The sequence below is a fragment of the Suncus etruscus genome, chromosome 20 (assembly GCF_024139225.1).
Source record: "Suncus etruscus isolate mSunEtr1 chromosome 20, mSunEtr1.pri.cur, whole genome shotgun sequence".
Classification (NCBI taxonomy): Eukaryota; Metazoa; Chordata; class Mammalia; order Eulipotyphla; family Soricidae; genus Suncus; species Suncus etruscus.
In genome coordinates, this window is record NC_064867.1 from 8,662,986 (window position 1) to 8,682,270 (window position 19,285).

Genomic DNA, 19,285 nt, shown 5'->3' on the forward strand with positions numbered 1-19,285 from the left:
GATGGCTCGATAAATCTGCAGGAGCGATTTTAGCCATTTCGATGCCATCAGTCTGGACAGTGGAGCCATCACTCACCTCTGCTTTGGAGGTAGACAGCCCAATTAGTGCTCACCCTTTATTGGCTCTGATCTCCAAATTCTTCCAGGCAAGAAATAGATGATGAAGTGACTTCTTGGCAAAGGTACCAATAAAATAAGAAGAAGAGGAAGAAAAAGAAGAAAAGGTTAGAACAATTGTATGAAAGATCAGATAGATCAGGCCCCAGATCTGCTTTAATGAAAACAATTTTAAAAAATTAAAAAAAAAAAAAAGATGTGACTTATTGCTCAAAGTGCTGATTTTGAAAGATGTCAGTCTTTGGTTCCATACAAACAGCAGCAAAAAACCTGGAGGGGAAGTTATTCCTCTATTCCTAACCCTCCTCTCTGTTGGTACCCTTCCTGCAACTCCAAACAAAGCCCCCAGAATCCACACCTATTGGATGCAACTGTGTTTTGCTATGGTGGAGATGTGCACAGTATTTAGTGGTGTGAAGGAGGCAGTCGGCTTAACCTTGGAATCAGGAATAGTCAGAAAAAGCATCAGAGGGGGCTGGAGGGATAGCACAGTGGTAGAGTGTTTGCCTCGCAAGCAACCCAGGACCAATGTTGGTTTGAATCTCAGCATCCCATATGGTCCCCTGTGCCCTCCAGGAGCAATTTATGAACAGAGAGCCTAAACGCTGCCGGGTGTGGCCCACACCCCCCCCCAAAAAAAGAAAGAAAGAAAAGAAAAAGCATCAAAGGTGACTCTTGCTCTAAAGTTCTGTTTATAATGTAGACAAGGAGGGAGAGGGGGGCAGAAAATCAAAACAAGGATGAAGTGGGAGGATGGGATTGATAAGTGGTGGGATGGTTAGAGCCAAAAGGAAGGGATAAAGTGAGAGAAAGTGAGTTGGGGGGGATTCTCTTTGGGTTTTCTATGATATCTACCATGATATAGAGAGGGAAGTTGGATGTGACCCAGGGTAGGAATGTGGGTCAGAAGTTCAGATGGTCCTGATGTTCTGGTTTCCTTCTGACCTTTCATATTCCTGGTAAGTGGAGTTGAGATGTCAACTCGGTGCCCTGTGTCTGCTCTGTGCCCTGACCCAGCCTTGTGGTATCTCTGCTGATGTTCTCCTGATAATGGGGAGTGGGAGAATATCAGAGGAAGGAAGTGCCAGATGGGATGCATAGACTCCCCTTCTCACAAAGAGTCTCAGAGGCGCAAGAGTTTAAGCTTGGATCTAACCTCTTCTAATCTCTCCTAGTCCCTTGAATTTAACCTCTGCTAGCTCTGGCATCTCTATTCCTGCAAACATTTGGAGCAACCCCATTGTCCGTGCTAGAGCTTAGGAAAGATTGAAAAAATCATGGCAAGCTCTTTTGCCCCCATCTCTGCCTAAGGGGACATAGAAGGAGCAGCGAGCTTGGCGCTGAAAGCTGGGCGAAACCCTCCCTCAGAGTGGGTGTTCACCCTCTCAGGGGTCTCAAACTCAATTTACCTGGGGGCCGCAGGAGGCAAAGTCTGGGTGATCCTTGAGTGCAAAGTCAGTAGTAAGCCTTGAACACTGAGGGTGTGACCCAAACAACGAAAACAAAACAAAACAAAAAAAAGATTCCTCTAGGGCAGGGCCACAAAATGTTGTACGGAGGGCCAGTTTGAGACCCCTGCGACATGTTCTTTCTTCCCCTGATGTGTCCTCTCCACAGACTAGAGGGAATCATTGTCTTGCTGAGGCCATGCTAACTTGGTGAAGGCCTCTGGTCCACCGTCTTTGCAGTCCTTATCTTTGCAGGTAGTCCCAGAGATTGGCTCAGGTCTGATTCTTTCTTCCTTGGGCCGCAGGTGGTGCTGCCTACATTCATTCTGGAGCAGCGGTCCTTGCTGGAGATGTATGCGGATTTCATGGCGCACCCAGACCTGCTGCTGGCCATCACTGCGGGGGCCACACCAGAGGAGAGGGTCATTTGCTTCGTGGAGTATTATCTCACTGCCTTCCATGAGGGCCGCAAGGGGGCCTTGGCCAAGAAGCCCTACAACCCCATCATTGGGGAGACATTTCATTGCTCATGGGAAGTGCCCAAGGATAGGGTCCGGCCAAAGAGGACTGCTTCCAACTCACCTGTTGGCCATGAACACCCCGTGGCCAGTGACCCCTCCAAAGGCTACAAATTACGGTTTGTGGCGGAGCAAGTGTCCCACCACCCGCCCATCTCCTGCTTCTACTGTGAGTGCAAGGAGAAGAGACTGTGTGTCAACACTCACGTATGGACCAAAAGCAAGTTCATGGGCATGTCCGTTGGGGTATCAATGATTGGGGAAGGTAAGTCATGGAGGATGCAGGATGGGCCTGAGACAGTGGTGGGCACACCAGACAGTGAAAGAGGTCGTGCATGGGGTTTTATTTACCTTTTTGGTAGGGGATGAAGGGTTCTTATATTTTCTTTCTTTCTTTAATTTTTTGATTGGGGGGCATACCTGATAGTGCTCAGGGCTTACTCCTGGCTCTGCACTCATAGATCACTCCTGCTGGAGCTTGGTTTGGTTTTTTATTTTGTTTGTTTGTTTGTTTTGGGGTCACACCCGGCGGTGCTCAGGAGTTACTTCTGGCTCTGAGCTCAGAAGTCGCTCCTGGCAGGCTCAGGGGATCATATGGGATGCCAGGATTTGAATCACCGTCATTCTGTGTTGACTGCATGCAAGGCAAACACTTTACTGCTGTGTTATTCTTCTGGCTCCTTCTGCTAGAGCTTGGGATACCTTAGGCAGTGGCAGCATCTTATCCGTGTTAGGTCACTTGCACAGTAACAACCACCTTAACCCTTTGCTGTCTCTCTCACCCCAGGATCCTGTGATTTTAAAACCAGGCTGGTAATTTTGTTATTTGCATCAGCAGCCACTGAATCCCCCCTTCCCGAATCTTCAGCCACGCATGTCTGTGAGCTGGATTATATCCCCCACCATACCCAGGCTTTCCATGAATATTAAATTGGCTCCAACTCTGTCGAAACATTTGTATTCATTCACACCAATGTTCTGGCTCACAGACAAGGAAAATAATAGTACTGCCTGTTCAAAACCTGCTCCTAAAAAGTCCCCAGGCAAATCTCTAAACTGTGTGAGAGGTTCTGAGGCAAGAACATTGTAATCACACCAGAGGTGGAATCCACACTTTCGTTTTAGCTAATAGCTGTGAATGAAGTGTATTCATTGTTGGAAAAAAAAAAACTGTAATAATCCTTGCTAAATCCAAGCATCTGTGTTAGTGGCTTATCAATTATTTTGCTGCACAAATCCCTCTGAGATGCTAAAGATTAGAGACTTTCTTCCCAGGAAGGAAAACAATCTAATATGACATTTGGCTCTAGTAGCCTTTTGGAAGCTCTTTCTAAGCTCTGGGACATAAGAGCACCTTTTATTCACTTCAAACACCTTTACTAGGTATCTTTGTGATGCCAATAATTGTCTCAGGAGGTGTGGATTCGGTTTTTTAACTTTATTTAATTATTGATTCATTGATTGGTTGTTGGGTCACACCAATGGCGCTCAGAGATCACTCCTGGCACTGCACTCAGAAATCACCCCTGGCAGGCTGGGGGATCATATGGGATGCCAGAAATCAAACCCAGTCCCTCCCTGGTTGGCTGTATGCAAGGCAAGTGCCCCATGCTGTGCTATCACTCAAGAGCCTAGGTGTGGATTCTTGAATGAACAAAATAGACCACTCCCTCCATGGGGCTGGACAGATAGCCAATGGGTAGGGCACTTGCCTTGCATATGTTCTATTCAGATTCAGTTTCCGCATCCTTTATGGTCCTCCAAGCTTGCTAGGAGTAAAGCTCTGTGTTATTCTAAATGGAGAAAACTAACTATGGGCCTCCTGAATTGCTGGGGTGGGTGATAGGGACAGGGAAAACCACACTGGTTTACCTATAAGGAGATTGGAGATTGCGGAAGGACCAGCACTGTAGAAAAGCAGTGAAAGAAGGTGCCCCACAGATTGAACAGGAAAGGGGCCATCAGCAGGTGGTTTCTGCTTGTTAGGGGCAGACAGGAAGCCTTCATGCACAAGGTGGGGCATAGAGAAGAAGTGGTTAGAGGCTTGCCTGACATGTGGGGTCTCATTGCCGTCTCGGGCTGCTGGTTTGCCTCATGAGTGAGCTGTGGGCACCAGTGCTTTGAGTTGAGGCTTTGGCTCAAAGTAGTAAGATTCTTGCAGTTGCTAGTGGGGGTGCAGGCCTGAGGTGGTGGCAGAGCAGTTGAGAAGCTGATTATCATTTGGGCCACAATGGGAGGCTGGGGGCTGGCTGGAGGTGGGTCAGATGGGGTGATGTGCAAATGCATAAAATAAGGAATTTTGCCTCTTGTTGGGGTGTTAGATGAGGTGATGCCAAATCTTTGACTGGAGCAGCTAGAAGGACGGATGCTGAGAGGGCTGAGGGGATTTGGGAGGACTTGCAGGGATTAAGGGGCTCTTTAGGCTGGGCTAGGCTTCAATTGATAGGAATTTTTTCCCTCAAGCCACACCCAGATATACTTGGCCTATTCCTGGCTCAGCACTGAGGAATCATCCTGGTGGGGCTCAGAGGACCACAGAGAGTGCAGGGGATGAAATCTGGATCTGCTGTGGACTATGCAAGCACCTTCCCTCTTGTTCTCTCTCTCTGGCCTGGAAGTCTCAGGAAGCCAGAGGAATGCAGAAAGGCATAAAGCAGGACAGGATGGTTGTAGAGGGCTTTGGGGTGTTTTTGTGAGTATGGCTAGGAGTGCCTTAGGCTGCCTTCCTAAAGCTCAGAGAGAAAACTTGATTCAGGGGAGATTGTAAAGGGATGTGAGGTTTTGTGTTGACTCCAAGCCCTCTCTCCTGACTCAGCTTTCTCCACAGAACCAGTGACTGGGACTCACCTCAGCAGAATTGCTGGGGTGAGAGTTCCTACAAGTACAGGCCCTGGATTCTCTTGCAGAGTCTAGAGCTGACCCTGTGTCCACCGCTCTCCCACTGACTGTTTTCACTCAGCATCATTTTTTAAAATTTAGTCACTGTGGAATTACAAAGATATTCATGGGTTTCGGGCATACAATGTCTCAACACCGATGCCTTCACCGAGTCCACTTCCTGCCACCAATGGTCTCTTGCTCCATTTGTTCCATATCTACCAGCCTGCCTCTATAAAAAGAAGTTAAAAATGAAAAGAGTCTGCATTGTGGTTTACAATGCTGTTACTGATAGTAAGGTTTTATTTAAAAAATGGGGAGAAGAGAACAGAAACTTAAGTGGCTAAAAGGCATATAAAATGCTTTTTTGTTAATTCAGTATTAGTAATCACAGGGAAAAGCAAATCAATACAAGGAGATACTGCCTCAAGCTAGAGAGACGGGCACACATCAAAAAGAACAAAAGCAGAGGCCTGAGAGATAGCATGGAGGTAAGGTATTTGCCTTGCATGCAGAAGGATGGTGGTTCAAATCCCGGCATCCCATATGGTCCCCTGAGACTGCCAGGAAAAACCCCTGAGGGCTGCCGGGTGTGACCCAAAATCCCCCCCCCCAAAAAAAAGAACAAAAGCAAACTAGTGTTGACGTGGATGCAGTGGAAAAGGATGTTGCAGACTGTTTCTTTTAGGTTTGGGGGGAGCATACAGGATACCAGGGATTGGATTTCGGTTGACCTCATGCAAGGCAAGAACCTTACTGACTGTACTATTTGACCCCAAAGGTTGAACTCACTGAGAATGGAGAGTAATGATTTTGAGAGCCTTTAGGCAGGGTGGGAACAAGCACCCTGAGGCAGGAGCAAGGGAGAAGATGCTAGAAGTCTCTTAAAGCCGGTGTGGCTGAGAGGTACCCAAGAGGCCAAAAGAGGGGAGACTGAGATGGCCGTCGGAGAGGAAGGATGTGGTTTTAGCAGCATCCCTGGGATGCTGTGTGATGAGTAGATTGAGGGCGGGAGTGTGGAGGAAACGGAGGTGAAGATGGAACTGAAACGGAGGTGAAGATGGAACTGAACCACCCTTCTTTTCTCTTCCTCCCTCCTACATGCTCACAAATACACACACATTCAGACACACACTGTGTCTTAAAGACATACACAGATTCTTTCACAGCCATACACACATCCTCTCACACACTCACATACACACACAAGTCGACCCTCTGACACACACAGTCTCACCCATGCTCACATCATACCTATATCTATATATCTATACACTCTTACCCTCCCATACACACCCCTCTTATAATCTGTGACTGGTAAGAAAGCATTCGGTGGTTGCCATGTCTTCTAACAACCCCAAATACAGCACAGACTTTATTTACTCAGCTCCTTTCTGGAGACTTCTGTGCTTGTCGAGGAGGCCCAACACCTCCCAGTGGCTGGGCCCCTCAGCAGGGTTTCTTGAGTGAGACAGACACCAAGACATTTCTAGACGGGTGAAAATGATGGAGGGTCCTCTTCTTCCCTCAGGGAAATACTCTCCCGGGTGCCTCTTTCTCTCACTGAATAGCAGCTGCCCCAGCTCACCACATAAGAGGGGCTCTGTGTGGAGATTTTGATTGAGTATGAAATGACAGACAAGGAGCCAGACTAAAAGGCTTCATGCTTTTCCCTGTGTCTATTAGATCTGTCTGGAAAAACCTTCCAGCTCATCACCCCTCAAGGCATGGCAGGGTGCGAGTCTGCCATTTTTCAGCCTCATTTGGCTCTTAGCGAATTAAAAAATAAATGTTCAGTGCAGACAGAGCTCACTGGCCAAGCACATGCTCTAGCACTACAGTTTCCTGAGCAGTGCTGACTGACCTCCTGGCTCCAAACCTGGTAGGTAGCCCCTGGACCTCCTCAGGTGTGGCCAAAAGAAACCCAACAAATAAAGTTGAAATTTCATTTGCAATTTTTATGTAACTTAAGTAATATTCTTGTTTTAACTAATCCTTTTTGTTTTTGTCTTGAGGGTCACACCTGACACTGTTCAGGACTTACTCCTGGTTCTGTGCTCAGGGATCATTTTTTGGTGGTACTTGGGGGACCTGTGGGGTGCTAGGGATTGAATGCAGGTTGACTGAATGCAAAGAAAAATGAATTTGCCCTTCCCTGTACTTAATCTCTCTGTTCACGAGCTCCCACTTTTCAATAGTGTCTTTTGCTTCTTCTCCATGTTAAAGTTAAGCTATTTAACATTAGTGTCATTTTCCACACATTAGAGGAGACGCTTTCAAGCTTGTCAATTGGAAGGATAGAGACACCAAGATCTAGTTAATGCCACCACCTCCTGTCCCAACATCACATGCTGAAAGGACTGGGCCTGGGGCCGGAGAGATAGCATGGAGGTAAAGCGTTTGCCTTTCATGCAGGAGGTCATCGGTTCAAATCCCGGCATCCCATATGGTCCCCCGTGCCTGCCAGGAGCAATTTCTGAGCCTGGAGCCAGGAATAACCCCTGAGCACTGCCTGGTGTGACCCAAAAACCAAAAAAAAAAAAAAAAGAAAGGACTGGGCCTGTCCCCTCCCTCTGGGGATCACTTTGTTCTCTGGGTTGCAGATGGGGGTGGCAAGGATCCTAAGAACAGGTATTCGCTAGTCCAGTCTTTGATTTTGGAAGATAGGTCCAGTCAGTGGTGAGAACTGGCCCACCCTGGCAGGCAGCTCGGTTCCTTTGTTCAGGTGTGATGGTGTGGTGGCCTAGAGCATTCACTTCTGCGCTGGCCCGAGTGCAAGCTGGAAATGCTGCTGTGATTGAGACAATCCTCCAGTCTTGCCGACATGGCTGTGAGACCCCACAGGTCTGTGTTTCCTCCTAAATGTCTCAGTGACTGCTTGTGCCCACAGCATGAGCACCACCTCACACCAGGAGGAACCAGTCCTTCTGCCCATGTGGACGGACCCACAACCAGAGGTCTGGCAGGTGGTCTCCCTGGAACCGAGAACAGGGCTGCTGGTACTGGTGAAGTCTGTGGAGCTCTTTCTCACCTGCCTTCCAGGCAGAGGCCTGTCAGATCAGATTGTGTGACAGCTAGATGCAGCTCCATGAGGACACGAGAGATGGCAGTGGGGACCCCCGCTCCCCTCTGATGGCCGCACTAGCTCACTAGCTCTGAAAATGCACAGACAGTCCCACTCTCCCAAGCAGTGGAGACTCTGAGAACCTGATATCTTTGTTGTGACAGAGAAGTCCAGGGCAGCCACATGCTTGTCCTCTAATATCTTTTCCCCCATCATTATGTGAGACTGTCTGAGGTGGTGCCTGCAGTGGTTGTGGTTGAGGGGTCAGTGGGAGTGAACCCTAATATTCCTGTCTCAAGGCAGTTGGGAGTGAAAGTAGAGGGCTGGAGGTGAGATTGGCTGAGTTCCAAAGAAACTTGGAGAAAAGGGAGAGAAGGCAATGAGGTCTGGACTTGGGTGCTTTTTTTTTGTTTTGTTTTGTTTGTTTTGTTTAGTTTTGGTTTGGTTTTTGAGTCACACTGGGCGGTGCTCAGGGGTTACTCCTGGCTCTGTGCTCAGAAATCGCTCCAAGCAGGCATGGGGGGAACCATATGGGATGCCAGAATTAGAACCAACACTGGTTCTGGGTTGGCCGCTTGCAAGGCAAATGCCCTACTGCTGTGCTATCTCCCTGGCCCCGTAGGGTTGAGTGTTCTATTTTTTTGTTTTGTTTTGTTTTGTTTTTGGTTTTTGGGTCACACCCAGCAGCTCTCAGGGGTCTCTCTCTCTCTCTCTCTCTCTCTCTCTCTCTCTCTCTCTCTCTCTCTCTCTCTCACACACACACACATAGGAGTTGCTCTGGGCTTAAGACATATGTGATGTGAAACAGAGAGATGGTGCAAAGCGGGTAGGACACTTGCCTTGCATACAGCCAACCAGATCTATCCCCAACACCCTGAGTCTACCAGGAGAGTTCCCTGAATGCAGAGCCAGGAATAAGCCCTGAGCACCACTGGGCTGACTTGCCCTAAACAAGCAAAAAATCCAGAGGGCTCACTTAGCCCAGCTGGACATGTACCCCCCCCCAAATAAAAACCAAACAATAAAAAAGGGCATAAAAAAAGAGGATAGGGGGCCCGGAGAGATAGCACAGTGGTGTTGGCCTTGCAAGCAGCCGATCCAGGACCAAAGGTGGTTGGTTCGAATCCCGGTGTCCCATATGGTTTCCAGTGCCTGCCAGGAGCTATTTCTGAGCAGACAGCCAGAGCTGTCTGAGCAACTGAGCAACGGTGGGTGTGGCCCAAAAAACAAAAACAAAAACAAAAAAGAGGATAGGAAGATAAAGGGCTAGAGAGAGTAGGATGTTTAGAGGGATCCCTTCTCTGTATCTGGGTATAGAGCATGGGTCCACTCTCAAGGATATTTTTTCTAGGGTGCTCTTTTTTTTTTATTTACTTACTTTGTGGGGGCACAACCAACAACCAAGGATGCATTTCAGTCCTAGTGAGTCAGTGATGTAAGGCCCATTGGCGCATTTTGAGTGTGATCAGACCAGCCAGAGAGCTCAATGTTAGCTCTTTTCCCACCTAGAAAACCCAACTAGCACCCTCATCTGGGCTTGTGTCTGAATGAGTCAGGCTGGGTGTTGACAAGAATCTCTTGTGGGTGCTGATGGCTCATGCGTGCAGGAATTGCCCTGTGTCATTTCTCTGAAGTTCACCAGAACCGTGGAGGGGGTTGCTTTTAGAATAAAGGGCAAAACAACACAGAGGCTTTCTTGGAAGTTGCAGAGATGGGGTGTGGCCTCTACAACTCCAGCCAGCCTGCTCACTCCCTACCCCAATTAGATCCTCCACCCCAGGCCCTTTGCATGTGCTCTGTCTGCTGCTAGGAATACCTTTCCCCGCCTTTCAGCCCATTTATTTCTTTCCTAGCTTGAATGTCTCTTCTCAGGGGTCCTTCTCTCCATTTCTTGGTCAGCCTCCTTTGCACTGAGCAACTTTCCTGGCTCCTATCTTTTCACCCAACCACTTGGTATTTCCAGGTAGCTCATGAATACCCATTTTTCTGCTCTTGTCCTGAATGTGGGTAGTAGGTCTGTGTGGTTGATCCTTAGTATCTGCTGCGCCCAGCGCAGTGCCTCCCACAGAAGGACTGAGTAAAGAGCTGTGGGTGCCCCTATGGAAGGGCTTGTTGACTTTTTGTGGGCGCGGTCTTTCTCGCCAGCTGCTCATTTATGCTGTTCTCCTGCCTGATGCTTCCTCCTCTCTCCCTGGAGGGGTGCTGAGGCTTCTGGAACACGGGGAGGAGTATGTGTTCACCCTGCCGAGTGCCTACGCCCGCTCCATCCTCACCATCCCCTGGGTGGAGCTCGGAGGAAAAGTCAGCATCAACTGTGCTAAGACTGGCTACTCCGCCATGGTGATCTTCCACACGAAGCCTTTCTACGGAGGGAAAGTCCACAGGTAGGCCATAGTCGGCGGGCCCTGCGCCCTACCCCAGAAATGGCAAACAAGGGGTCAAAGGGTAGAGGTAGAGGGCTTGCCTGCAGGCAGCCAACCCATGTGACACCTGGCACCACTAGAAGTGATCCCCGAGTGCAGTCATCCCTGAGTACATCTATTTATGGCCCCTAAACCAAAAACAGAAGAAGAAAACAGAAAAGCTTGGATCTGGAGAGATAGCACAGAAGTAAGGTTTTTGCCTTGCATGCAGCTGGCCTGAGACCGACCCAGGTTCGATCCCAGACATCCCATATGCTCCCCCTAGCCTGCCAGGAGTGACTTCTGAGTGTAGTCAGGAGAAACCCCTGAGCACCACCAGGTGTGGCCCAAAAATAAAGCAACAACAACAACAACAACAACAACAACAAAAGCCTGATAAAGTTAAGATTTTTTTTTTCCCAAAAAGAGGGGCATATTACCAATGTGAGGCCCAGAGCTGAATCTCTGAATCTCTGACAGGATTTTTCAGCACAGCTAGGAGAAGACCCTGAGTGTGTTCAAGAAACAACAAATGGGCCGGAGTGATAGCACAGCGGTAGGGCGTTTGCCTTGCACGCAGAGGACCTGGGATGGACCCAGGTTCGATTCCTGGCATCCCATGTGACGGTATTCAAGCCTGCCAGGAGTAACCCCTGAGTGCTGTCAAGGGTGGCCCAAAAACAATAAAAAAGAAACAGAAAACAACTGAAGGGGTAGGGAGAAGTTTTACCTGTTATAATAACTGCTCCCTCGGAGGTCAGTGCCTGCCCTGCTCTGCAGCAGTTTGTAGGTTCGGTCTATGATCACCCACACTGCCCAGGCCTCCCCTTTCCCCAGCAGCAGCCTGAATCCCAGGCCTCTGAGTGATATGGAATCTCTCAACCCCCTTGCAGAATCCAGGTGTCAGGCACTTAGATGGAAGGGAGGTTGCTGTGAGGGGGCCTGGGACATCCACTTGGTCTCCTGACTCAGGGCCCACTTGCACAAGTCTGTCTTAGCCATCCTTCTGGAAAGGGTTCTATGTGGATGTCCTCGAAGGGGCACGAATACCACCAGTGGGCACAACAGACTTGGGTGCAAATTCCATGTTAGATGCCTGAAGTCATCTGTGGGAAAGCTGTCAGATATTCTCTGATTCTTCCCATTCTAAGTTTTCTTCTGGTTATGGAACCAATTGTTAATGCTGTGCTTAATGGGCACTGGCCTCCTTTCATGGTATGCAGCTTGACCCTTCCTGCTTTCAGTCTCTCCATCCAGAAGCCCGGTGCAGTTCACTATTCACACTGGGAGAAAAAGCTCCCTCGCTGTCTTTGAGGCAGTTGAATGCACTGAGCTGGACAGGAGCTGAGTGGGCCATGCTTGGCTGCCTGGGAGCGGGCTTCTTGCTGGGGAGTCATGCTGGCTGTAAGAAGCTTCTGGGTAGAGCAGGAGGTGGGAGTCTTAACTCATCTCATTTGGTTGTGGGGTGCTTGCTCAGGCCAGGCAGGTGGAGACAGAGGCCGTGGGAGAGCTCTGTGGCAGGAAGTAGGAAAGCCTGGTGAGGGGTGGGCCTGGTTGCCAAACTGCAAGGCTCAGCTTTGCTAGTTGTCTGTAGGGTAAAGATGGGTCCTCTAGGGTGCTATGTCCACATTTCCAGTGGCATCATGGTAGACTTGACCCAGGGACTGAACTGACTTTTTTTTTTCTTTTTGAGTCACATCCTGTGCACTTAGGGGTTACTCCAAGCTTTGTGCTCAGAAATTGCTCGTTTGGAGTGGGGTGGGCCACATCTGGTGATGCTCAGGGATTACTCCTGGATATGCACTCAGAAATCGCTCTTGGTTTGGGGGACCATATGGGATGCTGGGGGATCGAACCGTGGTTCGTCCTAGGTTAGCACGTGCAAGGCAAATGCCTTACCACTTGTGCCACCGCTCCAGCCCCATCATTTTGATTTGTTTTTGGTTTTGTTTTGGGGCCACATCCCACAGTGCTGTGGGTACCAGGTAGTGTTGATGTTCAAATCCCTTGGCTCTTGTGTGCCAAGCTCTTCAGTACTTTTTCCCTGACCCTCTCAAGACTAGTGTATAAATGATGCATAATTGTCAAACCTCAGAAAGTCACTGCTAGTGTTAATTAATCCATAGATACCTCACGTTGTCCCAGTTTGTCTTTCAAAGCATTTTTTTTTCTGTCCAGGGCTATTCATTCACAGGAGAAAAATGGCAGGAAACAATCCCTATTCCTCTGAAGAAAAATCTCTAAATAGGAGCCCCCATTTTGAGTCAATCTTTCTCTCTTGGGCTCCCCACTCTCCTGTAGGGTTACAGCTGAAGTAAAGCACAACCCTACCAACACCATTGTCTGCAAAGCTCATGGTGAATGGAATGGAACCTTGGAGTTCACCTACAGCAATGGGGAGACCAAAGTCATTGACACGACCACGCTGCCAGTATACCCAAAGAAGATCCGTCCTCTGGAGAAGCAGGGCCCAATGGAGTCCAGGTGGGAAGCTGCCTATTCTTTTTTTCCTCTTAGTTGTGTCTAGCATATGATTCAAGAAATAAAGTTGATGGGGCCGAATTGATAGCACAGCGGTAGGGCGTTTGCCTTGCAAGCTGATCAAATGGATGCGAATCAAATTCATTGAATCCATTCTATGGTCCCATAGCCTTTAATCAGAATTTGTCGGCTTACTTGGCCTGTGAAGGAATTGCAAAGATTTTCATATAGTCAAGATGGTTCTCTGTCTTGTGCTTACATCAGGGCTGAGGAAGCTGCTGTGTGGTTCTGTTCAGTTTCATCTTGTATTTCACTTTTGGGAATTTATTCTAGGGGGAAAATTCTTATATTCTGCAAAGACTGGAACATAAAATGGGGTATCTATAAAGGACAACTCGACAACAGCAAAAGAAAGAAGAAACAATCAGAGGGCTGGAATGATAGTATAGAGCAGTGGTCCTCAAACTATGGCCCGCGGGCCACATATTGTATATGTATCTGTTTTGTTTCTTCATTGCAAAATAAGATATATACAGTGTGCATAGGAATTAGTTCATAAGTTTTGTTTTTACTATAGTCAGACCCTCCAATGATCTGAGGGACAGTAAACTGGCCCCCTGTTTAAAAAGTTTGAGGACCCCTGGTATAGAGGATAAGGTGTTTGCCATGCATATGGTTGACCTAACTGCCCAATGATCAGAGAATAGTTGCATAAGTTAGAGTTACTACAGTACTAGAGAGGTAGAACAGGGATGCATGCAGTTGTTCAATCCTGGCACTCGAGGATCCTTCAGCACTGCCTTTCCCTTCTAAAAATGAACCTTTTTTTTTTTTTTTTAGTTTTTCGGGCCACACTCGTTTAATGCTCAGGGGTTACTCCTGGCTAAGCGCTCAGAAATTGCCCCTGGCTTGGGGGGACTATATGGGACGCCGGGGGATCGAACCACGGTCACGATCTTTCCTTGGCTAGAACTTGCAAGGCAGACACCTTACCTCTAGCGCCACCTTGCCAGCCCCTAAAAATGAATCTTAAAGGGCCAAAGTAATTCAGGACGGACACAGGTTTGATTCCTGTCATCTCATATGATCCCTCGAGCCTGCCAGGAGTGATTCCAGCGCAGAGCCAGAAGTAAAGTAACCCCTGAGCGCCACTGGGTGTGGCCCCCCAAAACAAGACAAACAAAAAAAGAATCTTAAAGTGTCCACTCTGATCATATAATGCCTCATATAGGGTGATGATTATGTAAGTATTATAAGTATATAAGTCAGTATACTGGGGCCCCTGAGCCACATCCAGCCTGTGGCTGATATCTGTGGAATTAATTTTCCAGTAGCACTGCCATAGCAGAGAAGCAGTTATTTAAGTATTTTTTTATGGCTCATTCCTTGCTACTCAGCCATTAAGTAGTTTCAGCTGAGGCCTTATGACTGCAATGCCTAAAATGTTTGCTATCTGGTCCTTTCTAGATGTTTGCTGACCCTGCTTTTATCAAAAAGTCTATTACTCTTTAGAAATACATAGGATTAAAATGAAATACAGATCTGAGTCTGAAAGTGTTTGCCATTGTAAGAAGAGTTTGTAACCATATGGAAATGGTGCTATTATGTGGAAAGAAAACAGGACACCACAGTATGCATAAACAATATAGTTTAATGGTGTTTTTATTAAACAAAACAAAACAAAACAGGGTATTTGTGCACTTACACATTTCTCTTAATTTGTTTGCTTGGAGACAGTGAATGTTCCCTTGTTTGTTTTCGTTCAAAAGGAGGGTCTAAAGTATCAGTCTGTTCTGTGGGAGAAGCAGAACAAGGCTGGAACAGCCAAGAAACTCAGTCTTGACTCTTGCTGCTTTGGCAGAAACCTTTGGTGTCAGGAGCCTGGGGTGCATATCATTCCTTAGCTAAGAACACTCCTGAGAACAAAACTAAGACGCCTTGCATTATTCTTCCAAGGATGTCAATGAATTTGGCTCCTCATGCAAAGCTTTGTCCGCCTCCAAGAGTCTTCAGAACTTAGAACCAGCCATGGTGTGATGAGGACATTGAGACAGGGGTACACTCCCTTTGCTGGTCTCACACCCCTATGGATACTGAGTGGCTGTTACCCATTTCCCTGGTGAGAAAAGTGTCCCAGTGGAGAGGCCTATTTGGAAGTCCCTTACTGCTCAGGGTGGGCCTACCCGGCCCATTGTACCCACCAGATCTCACTTTGGAAAATGAGACTATCAGCCTGGCTCAGGGACCCATGAGGAGTCCCAGGGAGATGCAGTGGGCACCAGCTCTGGGGATGCCTCTGGAACTCAGTTTTCCCCCTAGAAGTGAACCTAATGGAAGTGAATCTTGTCTTTACAGTCTCTTCAAGATGGTCTGAGCAGGCATCTTGCCAGGACTTCCAGGAAAACCTTATAGCCCAGGGTACAAAGACAGCCAAATATCCAGATATGCCAGCCATGCTGTACCCAAGCAGCTTTTTTCTCCCCTGCCCTTTTAGCTCTCTCATTGGCTCTGACAATACCCACACCTGGCCCCAACCAAACACCCCTCCTGTTCGTGCATTTTTCATTCCACTCTAATCCTAGAGCCTTCTCTGCACTCCCCCTCCATGTTCTCCTCCTCTTCCCCTATATATGCTATCACAGGGATACTTGTCTATGGGGTAAGAGCCAAGTTCTTCAACTGGGTACCAGTTCTTATCCTGTTTCCCCTCTTCTGTCTTGGTGAGGGGCCTCTCTGCCCTTTAAAGTGGAACCTTTAGCGTCCCAGGACACTTGGTACAGGTGATCCCCACCCTGGTGCGTGCCCCATAATGGCTTCTGATCTCACATGAGGCCGCATGATAGAAAGAGCAAGGTAAAGCCTAGCTTTCCGTCCCAATTCTAGCGGTTTCTACTGCTGTCCTATCAAAATCAGATCTGCTGGCCATGGCTCGCTGGACTTCAGTTTGCCTAGTGACACTTGATTCTGAGTCCCCTTCAACTGTTCCCCCCATTGCAGCCTCCCCCGTCACACATTCCAGCACCCGAGGTCTGCATGATGACAGATGCTAGGTCCTCTGTCCTTGGAGTGCTTCTGCCACCCTATCAGCTCTGGCTGAAGCATCCCGAGCTTTCTGTGTGAGATCCCACTCAGCCCATAGCCCTCTGGGAAACAGCCTGGCAGGGGTGTCTTGCTTCCTCTGACCACCTCTCCCTCCGAAGGACTTGGGAGGGGCGGCCCTAGAAGGTCCTGCCTCTTGGCCAGGAGCTAATCTACAAAGAATCAGTTATGGAAACACAAGGCTGATGCTGCATCATAAACGCTGCCCCTGCCCCTTCATACCAGGTCCTCTGCTGGGCACGCCAGCTGCTAATGACCAGTTTGCTAATGTGGGCAGATTACTTGCCTTTTTTGTACTGGGATAACCATATCACACCTGCCTTCCCAGGTAACTTTCCACGGGAGATGGTTGGCGGGTGGGCGAGTGCTTGAAGAGATTTTACTCATGTTCATGGCTGCGCTGCTGTCATTCTTGCACCAGATCCTGTCCCAGACCCTGAGAGCCCTGAGATCATGGCATGTAGGAAACTCCAAGACTGGCAGCTATCTAGGGCTCAAATCTGGGGCCACAGGCCTTTGCAGCCCCTGGATGAGCTCTCCAGAGCTCGCGATCCTGAAGGGCCTTAAATACCCAGCGTGAAACCCACAGGCTCTGACTTTCTTCTCCTGGCCCCTAGGAACCTCTGGCAGGAAGTGACCCGGTACCTGCGGGTGGGGGACATCGATGCTGCCACAGAGCAGAAACGTCAACTGGAAGAGAAGCAGAGGCTTGAGGAACGGAAGCGGGAGAACCTCCACATGCCCTGGAGACCCAAATATTTTACCCAGGAGGTGAGTCTGCCTGTGGGGATGGAGGTGCAGGTCCTGAGGGTCTTTGTGGCTCGGCTGCAGAGGAAATGGAGATGAGGGCGTAGTTTTGAGAAGATGGTGGGAGCAGCCTGCTAGTAGCCTCACCTTTGGCCAGGCTGAGTGCTTATTCCCTCTACAGTTCCCATTAGGAAAGCCCTTGCACTAGCCACGGGTCCTGCCTCGCAGGGAAATGGCTGGCAAAGCTGGATGCTAGTCAAGGCTTACAGTAAAGATAGTGCAGTGGGTAAGGCACTTGCTTGGTGCATAGTGGACTCTCATTCCAATCCTGTTACCACATAGGGTTCCCTTGGCCCCACCAGGAATAACCTCTAGGCACTGGCAAGTGTAGTCCCAAAGTTAAGAAAAATCATTCCTGGGCCCGGAGAGATAGCACAGCGGCGTTTGCCTTGCAAGCAGCCGATCCAGGACCAAAGGTGGTTGGTTCAAATCCCGGTGTCCCATATGGTCCCCCGTGCCCGCCAGGAGCTATTTCTGAGCAGACAGCCAGGAGAAACCTCTGAGCACCGCCGGGTGTGGCCCAAAAAAAAAAAAAAGAAAAGAAAAATCATTTCTTACCAGGATTGCTCTTATCATTCGTTCCCTTTTGGTCTAGCACCTGTCATATGTGCATCTTTTAAGTTCATTTATTTATTGATCGTTGGTTTTTGGGCCACCCCAGTGATGCTTAGGGATCACTTCTGGCTCTGTGCTCATAAATAACTCCTGACAGGCCTGGGGGACCAGATGGGATGCCAGGAATCAAACCTGGGTCGATCTCGGGTTGGCCACATGCAAGGCAAATGCCCTACTACTGTGCTATCTCTCCAGCCCCTCATACATGCATGTTTGGTTTTTGCCTTTTCCTCACAGACTGTGTTGGCATCATTTCTTGAGCTGGTAGGGTTAAGCAGTCTTCTCCAGGCTGCAGAGCAGGGAGTCACTAACTAGGTACAACTTCTCATGTGCAGGTCCATATTCTTCTCTCCTATATCCATTCACCCAATGTTTCTAATTCCTGTCCCACTGCTTTTGGCTGATTGTCCCTGACAGAAACCAACAAGGTCCCCATTTCTCTCAGTCATTTTTGTGGGCTTCAGGACTGACAACGAGGTGTTGGGCAGCATGACTGGGATGTTAGTTCTTAGCAACAAGGGGCAGCCAGCTGTCTCCTCCCGGCACTGCTGCTGTGATTATACAAAGCATTAATCTGGCAGAGTGTGGGGCCACTCACTGCTTCTCACTGCACCTTCCCCCAGCCGTTTGATATCTCCTTCTTTTTCTTCCAGGGTGACAGCTGGGTATACTTCAATCCTCTCTGGAAGGCACAGTGATGGGGTGCGGCGCAGAGCTTTCAGAAATAGCTGTTTTTTTGTAGGAATAAAGTGGTATCGTATCAAGGTTTGGCTGATATGTGCTGAGAAAGCTTGATATCGCTCAAGAATTCATCTGTGAGAAATTATAAACTGTGAAAAATGCTCCCTCCCCAACTGTTTTAGGATTGAGTTTCCTTTTCAGGAGCCACCTGGGACCTTCGCATGTATGCAGAGGTGGGCACTCAGCACTGACTGTTTACATGCATGTACTCAGCTATAGGGAGGATGCTTGTGTGTAGACATCACACCTGGCAAGGTGTACATGGGTTATTAGAAGCTCCTTTTTATCAATGAAGTTTGTGACATTTTCTATTCTTCATGATGCCAAAAATGTTTTGCACTGACCCGGGGATTTTCACTCATCTCTGGTCCAACGAAAGGTGAACTGGCCATGGCCCATTCATGTGGAAAAAGATATGTATCACTCAGCCCGATACATGTGTCGGGGCTATTGCTTCAAAATGATGGTCAAGTCCCCCGGACTTCAATATCTTGTTCATTCAGAACCAAAAACGATAAGTGCTAGTTCTAGTTGGTTGGAGAGTGGATAGAAAACGGTTATTAATGGTTAATGCCAGAAATTTCTAGGCTAGAGTGTATCTGATATCGGAGAGAATTTAGGCTCACCTTGGATTTTTTCCTCTCAGAGACTTACCCCTGACAACTGCTCATGCTCAAAGCACCAAGTCATACATCTCTCAGAAGCTGCTTCTTTTACAGTAGAAAATAGGTATTCCAGAGAGTTTGTTACTTTTATGAAGAAAAGGGCTTTAGAAGTTAAATACACGCACGCATCTCCAAATAACACAGCCCCAGACCGTCTCATTTTTAGTTTGGGTAAAGAGCAATCTTTCCTGTGGACTTTTTTTCTTTTTTAGTGTATCTTTCTTCTTTCACCAAAACTGCAAGAACACCACTGTGATCAAACATCCTTAAAGTCTGCATACGTGGCCCATGATTTCTGTTTAATTTCAGTCTTCAGAACTTGACAAAATGAGATATGGCGAGAATACATACGGCAAGGGGGTTTTTGCTCAACGCTTAATTTATTTTTTACTGTGCCACTCCAATAAGAATATTTATAAAATCCAGTAGCATGAGTGCTTCTCTGTAGTGA

The 19,285-nt window shown here is 48.2% G+C and overlaps 1 protein-coding gene across 1 annotated transcript in view; it reads left to right on the plus strand.

The window, feature by feature from the left end:
* OSBPL10 (oxysterol binding protein like 10) overlaps positions 1-18,753 on the plus strand; it is a 290,339-nt gene extending 271,586 nt beyond the window's left edge. The window contains exons 8-12 of the mRNA XM_049766398.1: positions 1,871-2,348; positions 10,222-10,408; positions 12,728-12,910; positions 16,624-16,777; positions 18,082-18,753. Of these exons, the coding sequence (XP_049622355.1) occupies positions 1,871-2,348; positions 10,222-10,408; positions 12,728-12,910; positions 16,624-16,777; positions 18,082-18,126 (1,047 nt within the window). The 3' untranslated portion in view covers positions 18,127-18,753. The remainder of the gene's footprint in view (positions 1-1,870; positions 2,349-10,221; positions 10,409-12,727; positions 12,911-16,623; positions 16,778-18,081) is intronic.
* Positions 18,754-19,285: the final 532 nt, after the last annotated feature.